Source organism: Diachasma alloeum, unplaced genomic scaffold (assembly GCF_001412515.2).
Source record: "Diachasma alloeum isolate Michigan unplaced genomic scaffold, Dall2.0 Dall_scaffold_01262, whole genome shotgun sequence".
NCBI classification, from domain to species: domain Eukaryota; kingdom Metazoa; phylum Arthropoda; class Insecta; order Hymenoptera; family Braconidae; genus Diachasma; species Diachasma alloeum.
Window position 1 is genome coordinate 44,034 of NW_021681371.1, and position 11,503 is coordinate 55,536.

Consider the following 11,503-nt stretch of genomic DNA (forward strand, 5'->3'; position numbering starts at 1 on the left):
TGGAGGGTATGGTCAAGGAGAGATCTTGGGGGTTTCTTGGGGATAACTTCCCAGGGCATCTCTCAGAATCTTTCTAGGGGGAGTGGGGATCAGTGGTGGGTATGGTAAGGGGAGATATCGAGGTTTTTTGGGGGTCACTCTCTAGGGCAGCTCTCTGGGTCATTTCAGGGGGAGGCGAGTCAATGGAGGGGATGATCATGGGGAGATCTCGGGGAGGTTTTTGAAGGGTATCTTTCCGCATTAGTTCTCAGGGTCTTTCCAGGGGGGACTCGATGGGGATAAGAACAAGGGGAGATCTCAGGGTTTTATTGAGGGTAACTCTCCAGGACAGCTCTAGGACAGCTCCCAGAATCTTTCTAGGGAGAGGGGTCAATGGGGGATATGGTCAAGAGGAACTTTCAGGGCCTTTCGAGGGGGTATTGATGAAAGGTATACTCGAGGGGAGATCTTGGAAGTTTTTTGGGGTTGACTTTCCAGGGGAGCTCTGAGGGTCTTTCTGGAGTGGATTATTGAAGGGGATCGTCAAGGGCAGATCTCGGGTGATTTTGAAGATCACTTTTGGGGATTGCTCTCTGGATCTTTTTAGGATTTGCCAAGGAGTGTATGATGAAGGGGACATCCCGAGGGGTTCTTTGAGGTTACTTCCAGGAGTCAATAGGGGTGTGGTCAAGAGGAGATCTCGAAAGTATGGTTGGAACGAAATTCCGGAGAAATCTCGGGAACATTTCTCAAAGTAGGTTTGAGGGGATAANCTTAAAATACCCTGCGGGCAGTCCTGGGAACTGACCGGCAAGATCTCCCCTCGACCATGGCCTCCATTAATCCCCTTTTGAAAGAACCCGATAGCTCTCCTGGTAAGTTAACCCTAAGAAATCACCGAGATCTCCCACTGACCCTCTTCAAAACACCCAATTCACGTTCAAACGCTTTTCCTCACTCCGTCAACAAAATAACCCTCCAATCAATGAATTATGACAAATTCCAACATCAATGTTTCAATTTCTTCCCAACCCTACTTGTCGCTTACTTCAATGACCTATTTGGAGCCAACTTCTGATAATAGCCGTTTTCGTAAATGAAGTCTCCGGCCTTAGTTATAATTTGTCCTAATTGAAACGAAATTTCCCAATCTCGTGGCTGCAGGGGGGGGGAGGGGGGTGGTTATTATTTTTTGCGGAGGACGTAACGATGAAAACCATGTATAAAGAGTTTTTTTGGTGCGAAAACGAGGACTTCTTGTAGGTCGCTAATGAGGGCCAAAATTCTGGACACTAAATGGCCTCGGATTTGGGTGAGGAATGAAAGTTAGATAAAAGTGTCAAATTGAGGAGCAAAAAAGTGCCGGAGTAGGGGTCAGAAATAAGGTTCAGACAACGGTTTCGCAATAATGTTCGAAATGCGGGTCAGAGTTAAGGTTCAGAATAATGGTCAAAGAGCGGGCCAGGATGAAGCTCACAAATCAGGTTCTTAATGCGGGTCAAAAATACCGGTCCGAAGGGAGGTCAAAGATAAGGGTCAAAAATAATAGCCTGAATTATGGTAAAAGGGTCGAAAACAAGGGTCCGAATGAGGCTAAAAAATAAAGGTCAGGATGAGGGTCAAAAACGAGGGGTCAGAAAACGAGGTCAGAAATAAGGGGCATAATGAGGTTCATAATGACGGTAAAAAAAATAGTCAGAATTACGATTAAAAATACAGGTCCGAATGAGGGTCAAAAATAAGGGTCTCAAATGAAGTTCAGGGTGTGTCAAAAATAAGGTTCATAATGAGTGTCAGAAAAAGTCAGAAATGAGGTTCATAATGAGGGTCACAAATCGGTGTCAGGATGGGAGTCAAAGATAGGGTCATGATGAGGGTCAAAAATACCAGTCAGTGAGTGGGTAAGAAACAAGGGTCAGAAATGAGAGTTAAAAATATGGGTCATGATGAGGTTCATAATGAGGGTCAAAAATACTAGTTAGAAGGAGGATAAAAAATGAGGGTCAGAGTAAGTCTCAAAAATAAGGTTTACCATAAGGGTCAGGATGAAAGTTAAAAATGAGGGTCAGAAATGAGGGTTAAAAATATGGGTTATAATGAGGTTCATAATGAGGGTCAAAAATACTAGTTGCAATGAATGTTAAAAATACTAGTTACAATGAATACATATAACAAATGAGGGTCATAATAAGGGTCAAAAGTGAGGGTCAGGAAGAGGGTAAAAATTAGTGTCATAATGTGGCTCGAAAAAAAGGGTCTAAATGAAGGTCAAAAATACTAATCAGAGTGAGGGTCAAAAATAAGGGTCCGAGAGCAAGTAAAAAATAAGGGTCATAATGAGGGTCAAAAATACTGGTCAGTATGAGGGTCAACAATGAGGGTAAAAATAAGGGTCAGAGAGAGGGAAAAAAATAAGGGTCATAATGAGGTTCATGATGAGGGTCAAAAATAGTTGTCAGCGTGAAGCTCAAAAATAAGGTTTATAATAAGGGTCACGAATAGTAGTCAGAGTGAGGGTCAAAAATAAGGGTTAGGATTAGTGTCAAAAATGAGGGTTAAAAATATGGTTCACAATGAGGTTTACAATGAGGATCAAAAATAGTAATTATAATGAATGTCAAAAATAAGGGTCGAAATAAAGGTCAGAATGAGGGTAAAAATAATGATCACGGTGACGGTCATAGATAAGGGTCACTGAAAATCCGAAATATTAGTATTTATATTATTACCAGGGCCCCGAACTTCATGTGATTACCATTGTTATCAACAATCATTCAATTGTTATTGACAATCGTAATCGGGCGAAGTTCCGGACCCTGGTTAGAACATTTCAAATTATAACATTTCAAATTCAGCAACATTCTCCCGCCAAACGCTGCCGACTTGACCGACCCAGTCAAGAAGTCGACACTGCCGCCATCCCACGGCATTCCCACATCGAGCCTTCTCACGCTATCAATAATTTTTTCGTATTTATTGCAATTAACCAACTAAAGGGGTTGAATTGTAACAAATTACTCATCTTTATTTTTTTAATTATTTTTGAAACCCTATTTCAGTCATTTTAGGCGTTTTTTACCCCAAACCAACATCCATGTAAGCATCCCTGGAAACATCCATTCAACTACATGGATACCCCTTCGCCAGGGATACAGCATACAGCATTACTTGAATTTCATACAGAATTTCTTGTGATCGCATGTGGTTTTTCACTGATTCCATTGGTTTTTAAGCACAAAGGAAATAGCTGGATAGCACGAATAGTTTTTGTTGACGCACCGCACAAGACCAAATTTCCCGAATTGAGAATGTTTTGGTACTCCCGAATATTTCTGTAGCTTGTTGTACTCCCACAGAAATCAAAAACCTCCTCGTACGTTAATGTCAACATCATAATCCGTGAGTATTGCAAAAATACACATGGGAGAAATAAAAGAGTCGGAGAACGTGCGGTGCCGAGCTCCAATTCGAAGTGCTTTCACCGTCAGCCCTCCATATTGCTTGGCGAGGATTGCGCCGCCATCGGTAATCAGCGAGCCCAGTATGAGAAAATTCAAAACTTAATCAACGTCTCTATTGTAACTGCTGTGAAAATCATTCATTCATTAACCGTTCATTACATTATCAAGTGCGATATAATGTGCAAAGCCCATACGTCAATATATTTATGTATTATTTGGACGTGTTAATGACTGGTGGAATGATTAAAAGGGTCCAGGGTTTTGATTGGTTAACGGGTTCCATTACCAGTCTCCAATGAGTTTTGATTTCAGAGGGAAGACTTTCTCCTGCTGAGAAACTTTAACAACATAAGATTTTTTTCTACAAAAAAACATCGACAGGAAAGGTTTTATCAGCTAGAAAATGAGCTATTAACGAGCTTCAAATTATCCATTCTTCAAAATGAAATTCTGTTAATTTGTTATCTATTTTTACAGCCAATTTGCGAAAAATCTAGCATAAACACCTTTAAAAAAAACCTGCATAGGCCGGTACATTTTTGTGAGCATGAAAAATGAGCTTCTAATGAACTTTGAACCTTTCAATCATGAAGAATAAATTTGGTTCATTTTCAAGTCATTTTTCTACCAATTGCATAGGACGAAGCACGCACACGTTCCTGTATTTGCAAAAATAGCATTAATGAAAAAAAACAAACAAATGATATAAAATAGGCTCTTAATGAGCTTCAAATTATCCACTCTTCAAAAGGTAAATCTCTTAATTTTCCAACTATTTTCTAGCCAATGTGCGCAAAAAGTGCCATAAACACCTTTAAAAAAAGTGCATTAGCCGATTTATTTTTATGAGCATGAAAAATTAGCTCCTAATGAGCTCTAAATTATTCAATGTTGGAACTACATTTTTTTTTATTTTTGAGGTACTCTCCTGCTGAGAAAAGTGAACAATATAAGATTTTTTTCTAAAAAAGGACATCGACAGCAAACGTTTTATCAGCGTAGAAAATGAGCTCTGAATGAGCTTCGAATTATCCATCCTTCAAAATGTAATTTTGTTAATTTATTATCCATTTTTACAGCCAATGTGCAAAAAATCTAGCATAAACACCTTTTTAAAAAAACTGCATTAGCCGATTTTTTTTGGTGAGCATGAAAAACTATTCAAATTAAATTAAAATTAAAATTGAAATTGAAATTTAAATTTAAATTTAAATTTTATTATTTAAATCATTCAATGTTGGAACCAGTTTTTTTTTAAATTTTTGAAGTAGTCTCCTGCTGAGAAAAGTTAACAACATAAGATTTTTTTCTTGAGAAAGACATCGACAGCAAAAGTTTTATCAGCGTAGAAACTGAGCTTTGAATGAGCTTCAAATTATCCATCCTTCAAAATGTAATTTTGTTAATTTGTATGTACGTATGTAGGTATGTATTTATTGCTTTTGGAGACATTACAGAGTTCTCTGATAGCAAGAGGGTGCATGACATGGTACAAAAAAAAGAGAGTTAAAGGTACAGCGCCGCATGCTAGCAAGTAGGAATAATTGATAATCAAAATAATATTTAAATATATAAGTAAATTGTTCCACAATAATTTCTGGAATGGTAACTCAAAATAGTAAACAAGGCAAATTGATAAGAATTATAGCTAAGTAGATCAGGCAACTGCAAAATGTAGACAGAGCTAGGCAAACAGCTATACCTGGTACAGAACTCAGAGTGAGATATCAAATCAATTTAGATGAGATCGAGTACTAGAACGTGCTAGAGGGCCAAGGTCAGCAGGGGGTATGACGGGGAGGGATGATCTTACCGAGAGGATTTCAGACATCAAGTTGTGAAGAGACAGGAGGTGTCTGCGGGTGGGGATTGAGAGGATTCTGAGAAGGTGGATTGAATGAGGGATGCCTGCTGTTAGTCCGCTGAGATGCTTTTCCCGCTGCATCTTATAGGACGGGCAGTGTAGGAGGACGAGCTCCACAGACTCCAACGTGTTCAGGCAGCAGTACCGGCACTGAGAGCATGGAGTCAGCTTATGGATCGTCCCCTTGTCAGAAATTCCGCTTGTCAGAAATTCCTGCAATTTATGTAGTTGTTCGCGAGTCTTAGCTGGATGGCAATTCTGGTAACATGGATTCCCCCTCTGAAGAACAGATAATCGGCTGTGGTATCCGAGAAACGACGTATTAACTGAATCTGGGACGAGCTTTAGCGTAGGTAGTCTTCATAGTTGGAAGATCTCAAATTTAGAAGAATTGCGTCAATGAAATTCTATCTCTGGTCTAGCCAAAAACAAGAGTCCAAGCAATCAAACATGTCAGGGAAACCTACCGAGGTGAAAATAGAGTTCACATTGGAAACCCAATTGAATTTCTCCTTGCAGGTTGGAACTCGGGATAGTCGAATTGTCTCCATCAGGCAGATATAGGATCATCTTTTTTTATTCATTTTCAAAATGTTTCTGATCCGATCCCAGATAAAGATCAGGGCACGTAAAGCCAGGGATTGAATACACAACTCCAGGCGGATATGATAAACTAGGGTGTTTCTAGGAACTAAGAAAATCCTTTTGAAATAATCGGTCTGAATCCTTTCGATTTCACCGCTCTGATACGGACCCCATGTTTGTATTCCGTAGAGAAGGGTGGACACAACGAGAGTATCAAATATGTAATGATTTTTCTTTGGCCTCAACAAATACTCAATAAACCCTAACCCAGAAGTCTCGATTATCCAAACACGGCCAACTCATTACCTTCGTTCTCGCAATCCGACAAGTCTGAAACGCCAAAAACCTTAACGCTAAAACTGGACTCCGGGAACAATCAGCAGCTCATCCAATCCTTACTTCGTCTATTTAGGGCGCCAGCCGATTTTTAGCAACGCGGAATCGACAAACCACAAACGGAACTGTATTTTCTTAAAACTAAATACTGATTATCCCCAAAAATCCAATAACGACAAGAAACATATCGCAAACCATACGCAGAAATGTGGATTACGAGGGTACGGGATTTACTCGGCTGCTCAGTGTGCGGGTCGTGGAGAGAGGGGTGGATTCGTGGACGAGAACATCAATTAACAAAACCAATCATCGATCGAGAAACCAATAAACCAATGTCTTAAATTCCAAACGGGATAGGTAAGGTCGACATTGAATAATAAACACAATTGTACTGACGTGTTTCGCTATTGCCGATATTAATACAAAATCGTAAATTCGTACAAACACAAAATTACATGAATGTGACTCAAAATAATTTTAAATGCTCTGAAATGATCCATTAAACTCCAAAAGGACTCAAAAGATGCGAATAATAATTTTAAGTATGAAAAAGAAAGCGATCCCAATCCAAAGCTGATAGAGAGAAGCAAAGGTATTGTCCACGAGGGGAACACGAATCCGAGAGAGAGAGACTATAGGAAGGTAGCGTACGTGCGAGAGAGAGAACGGATGAGGTAACTACGCGAAATAAAAAAAAAAAGGGAGCTCACGAAAAGGTACTAATTTTTCTTATTTTCGACTGTAATTAATCGAATTACGAATTATGGAGCGCCTTTGTAATGGTTTACTTAATTCTTATGCCATTTGTAACCCATTAAAATCGGGAATCTCATTCACCGAAAAGGTAGCAAAAATGAGCTAGGGAGCTTGAATCAGCCACGTGGCTGATTTACCGGAAAGGAGCGTTTCTAACCCGGAAATGGAGGTTTTCTCCATGAAAATAGGTAGCTTACGGTCTCCAATAATTTCCAAAATAATAGGTAGCTTATTCATGAACGTAAGAGAGCTTAGATAATTTTATTGTTCTGGATTCCAACCATAAAGTAAAGATAACTAAAAAGATAGCGTCCCCATGCCCAACCGGAATCCAAAACTCAACGAACGCTAGAGAGCATTAAAACGCGAAAAAGGTAGCTTCAGAACAATTCAGGTAGCATCATTTTTCCTCCAGAACTCTCGTGAGTCGGAGAAATATAAAGAAATAGGTAGCGTAGAATAATTACGTAAAGAGAGCGAAAAAAGGTAGCAAGCAAAAAGGTAGCAATGAAGTAGGTAGCGAGTTGCATCAATCGCCGTAGCGAGACGCCTAAAGCATGAAATTTAGCCTAAAAGTTACGGTAGGTAGCCCTATTACTATTCGGATTTATTCAGGTAGCGTAATTATCATTTAAATAATCTCAGGTAGCTTCCAGGGAGCATTTAGGTTTGTTTGAAGAGTTTTCTGTCCTTCAAACCATGAGTATCGGTGTTGGCGTCATTCCGAGAGGTAGCGACGCCATTCCGCGTGGTCCAACTGCTTTATCGAAAAACGCACTAATTCACTGTTAATCACCTCTAAATAAGTACACGAGTACTTACCATGGTCTGGAGCGTTGATTTTGACTGAATTTGGATCACGGGGCCTCGATAATTACCTCGAAAGAGAACTTGTTCAGGGAGCTAAATCGACTCGTACCTCACTCTTAGTCGTCCGGGTGGATACTGTAATGGCGACTATCGCGTGTGTCCGCTCGGGCCTGTTGCATAGTGGTGGGGAGTCTGGGGGAGACTAGCCCCGTACGGTGCTGACTCGAGTGCCGGAGACGCGAACTATCGATTCCCGGGGTAATTGTGCGCGAAGTATTTAAAGATTTAAATTTAAATTCTCCTATGATTGATTTTAATTATTTTAATTGAACAAAACTGTAATTACTTGAACTCAACGTGAAACTGAGATGGCGGAGCGGGTCTTCACTCCGTCTACGACCGGAATAAGGTAGCTTATCTACAGAGGGCACTCTCCGGAGAGGAATTAGGACTTTACCAACGAAAACTCAAACGCAAACGCAACTTAACTAAATTAAAAACCCAATGGCGATCCGTTTCGACGACTGGGATCGTCTCCACGGCCTTCCAACTGAAAGCCCTAACACTCTCGCTCAAGGGAGCGCAAGCATTTCAACTCGACCTATGTACTCACTCTATCGACAAACCAAAAAGGGTTACGGGAAACACTGGGTAGCACATTATCTTGGCCAAATATTCCACGGTGATATCCTGATCCTTAACCGAATTTACGTAGGAAAATCTCAAAATTACTAAACTTTAACTCAACAAAAATGACTCGAAAAAAAGAAATATCTGCAAAATATCTGGTTTATTTAATGAAGTTATTTAATGAATATTGTTCTAAAATTTTAGGGAATCGATTCACGCGATAGGTAGTCAATTTAAGTAGTTTTCCGAACTTAAGGTAGCTCTGAAGTAGAGTTAAGGTAGCAGGTAGCTCTAATCTCCGTATAGATTTTTATCACGACAAGAAGGTAACGGTTTATAATCTCTCTCTCTCTCTCTCTCTCTCTCTCTCTCTCTCTCTTTCTATACATAAATACCCTGGAGTTCCGCAGGTGACGAATTCGCCTGGAATTTCGTCACAGCCCCCCGCCTTTTGACGTTTCCGTGTCGGCTTAGACCTTTGTCGAGAGTTGCTGCGTTGAGTCCAGAGTTGCGGGGTCGTCCGAGGGTTCCCACTCGTTACTTTCAGTCCTGACTGGGTTTCTAGGTCTGAGGTATCCGTGGTATGTCGTTCTTGAGCACTGAAATCAAACGAACCCATGCCCACGAAGAACCTTTTCCCAAAATAAAGGGTACTGATATTACCTGAGAGTTAGCAAGAAATTTTCTTTATTCCCACGATTTCGAGATATTTAAGGTACATGAGGAAATGAAAAACAACAAAGATAGCCATTCTGGACGGCGTCAGCATGTGGGTTCATAGTACATTCGAAGTAGAATGGGAAAAGATAACAAAAGTGAAAGAGATGTCTTATCTCTACACAAAAAAAAGAAACAAAATAGGGCGATGTGTCAGGGGTTCTATTGGGTCCCAAAGAAAAAAAAACCAAGGAGTTGACAACCAAAAAAAAAAAAATCAACACAGGAAAATTTAAAGCAAACGAAAAGAGAAATATCCAACAAAAAATAAATTTCCCGAGTGAACACCTCGTTCCATTGGCGGGTCCGGCCCGCTTGTCAATCTTATACTTATTCAGGTAGCGTGACAGTAACACTGAGGTAGCATTGGACGAGGGTTACCATGTATTGGCCCCTGCATAGGTAGCGTAAGGTAGCAGTTGGTCTTATGGAGCGGCCTTACTCCTGCCAGACGAGCGTCCTACCAGTAGCCGGGTGGTGGTGGCTCTGGTCCCCTGAGTGAGTAGTCGGGGTCATACTCACGGTCTCGAGGAGGGTACCTGGGTCCTTCCCCCCGGCCTCTGCGTCCCTGATCCCTCGAGGGGAGGTCGTGATCTCTCGTTGACCCATAGTAGTCCTGGGGTGGCTCACGGTAACCCCTCAGTTCTGGTTCGTAGCGAGGGTCGGGTAGTCCTCCTCGCCCTCGACGTGGTTCCTCTCGACGCCAATCCGCGCCTTCGTGGGGTCTTCCCCACGTTCTGTTTCCCCCCAGCGGTGGGTACTCCTCTTGCTGGGGTCTATACTCATAGCCCCGCTCCTGTGAGAAGGCATGATACTGCACCGGGGGACGTTGGGAACGTCCTCCATATTCCTGGGAATCTCCGGACTGATGTGGAGATCCTTGAAGTCTCCTAGCCTCGTAGGAGGGTGTATGATATGCCCAACGTTCCTCTGGTCTAGGTGGTGGCGAGGGAAGGGGCCCACCTCGTAGGGTCTTCGGTGAGGCGGTAGGCTTCGATGTCTTGACAGCCTGGGGGTGCTTCTGACGCTTGATGCGCTTCCTAGTTTGTGGAGTTTCGGCAGCTGTATCGCTTGGTGGAGCTCGAGTCTGTAACTTCACACGAGGTACGTTACGCCCCAGTGCTGGGACGTAGGGTCCGGCTGCCCTCCACTGATCTCCACAATGGGGGCACGTTTTCGTGGCGACCCCTTTGCGCCCACAACTGTAACACACTATGATGCGAGGTTTGGGGCATTGTTGGCGGCGATGATCCGGGGAGTTACAGTTGTAGCAGTGTGGCTGGAAATCCCAATCTGCACGAGTCGGTTTGTCATCTGGATGTATAGTGGCGGGTGTTGTTTCCAGGGTTGGACCCCCTGCGTTGTCCGGGTCCTGTTCCTCGGTGGCCCACCAGGGGAGGGGATATTCCCCCGGCTCCTCGGTGTCCTCGAGGTCTTCGTCGATGGTGATCACGGGTGGTGTGGTGGTGTGTCCAGATGTGGAGTCGTTGGCGTTACTGGTGGATGGACAGGTTTTTGGTACTGCCCCCCTGGAAACTGGTGTTGCGATTAGTTCAACCACTGGCATCAGACCCGGAGGTACAGACCTCGGTTGGGTGAGATTCTGGGGGGGCTGCGTTAGTGGTGCCGCCGGTGCCGGAGTGGGAGGCGGTTGTAGATTCGGCCCGAGGACGGCGTTATCAGCCTGAGGTGCCGCTCCTTGTACACCCGTGAGTTTCCGATTCGTCTCCTCTCGTTCGAGGGCCCCTGAAGTTTGAGTGGCGGGCGCTGTAGCTAAAGCCGGGGTTTCCTCTGCTCGTCCTGCCAACAGATTTGGGTAGCTACGTGATGGACGTACTGCTCTGACGGGGCGAAACTGTGGTGCCCTAGCCGTGGTGACCGGCAGTACACCTGGCGTGACTGGCATGGCTGGATTCGGCAACGATTCCAGGGAGGCACCCAGCTTTTTGTCCTCCTCGGTGAGATCCACTTACAAGATGTCGGTCTCCCCGTCCCCTGAAGCTGCTCGTGGTGGTGTCTCCCTGACGGCGGCCAGGGTCAGACTGCTCAATTTTTCCAACGGGATCGAGACTTTGATCGGTGTCCTTACGACCTCCACCCTACAGGGTCTCGTGGAGATCATTTTGGGGGTTTTCCTCGATTTTGGGGTCTTCCCGTGATGCGTATTTGCGGGACCATGGGGGGCGTTGGTTGGGCTCGACCCGGTTATGGTTCCTCGCTCGCCCTGGTCATCCATCAGGGCACTCGCCTCACTTGACGTCCGGCTGCGGCCACTAAGAGGGGAGTAGCTGCTACTCAGCCCATCTGTCATGGACTCCCGGGCCAGTGATAGTTTGGTGGACGCTCTGAGTACCGCCATGACGAG

General features: G+C 43.5%; 1 protein-coding gene across 1 annotated transcript; it reads right to left on the reverse strand.

Annotated features, from left to right (window-relative positions):
* Window positions 1-9,598: 9,598 nt before the first annotated feature.
* On the reverse strand, window positions 9,599-11,044 carry LOC114841627 (basic salivary proline-rich protein 1-like). Its single transcript, XM_029126684.1, has one exon. It carries the CDS (start codon window positions 11,042-11,044, stop codon window positions 9,599-9,601), a length of 1,446 nt encoding a protein of 481 aa, XP_028982517.1.
* Between the last annotated feature and the right edge of the window lie 459 nt (window positions 11,045-11,503).

Coding starts and splice junctions, on each gene's coding strand:
- LOC114841627 (XM_029126684.1), bottom strand. CDS start 11,044: ATGCCAGTCACGCCAGGTGTACTGCCGGTCACCACGGCTAGGGCACCA.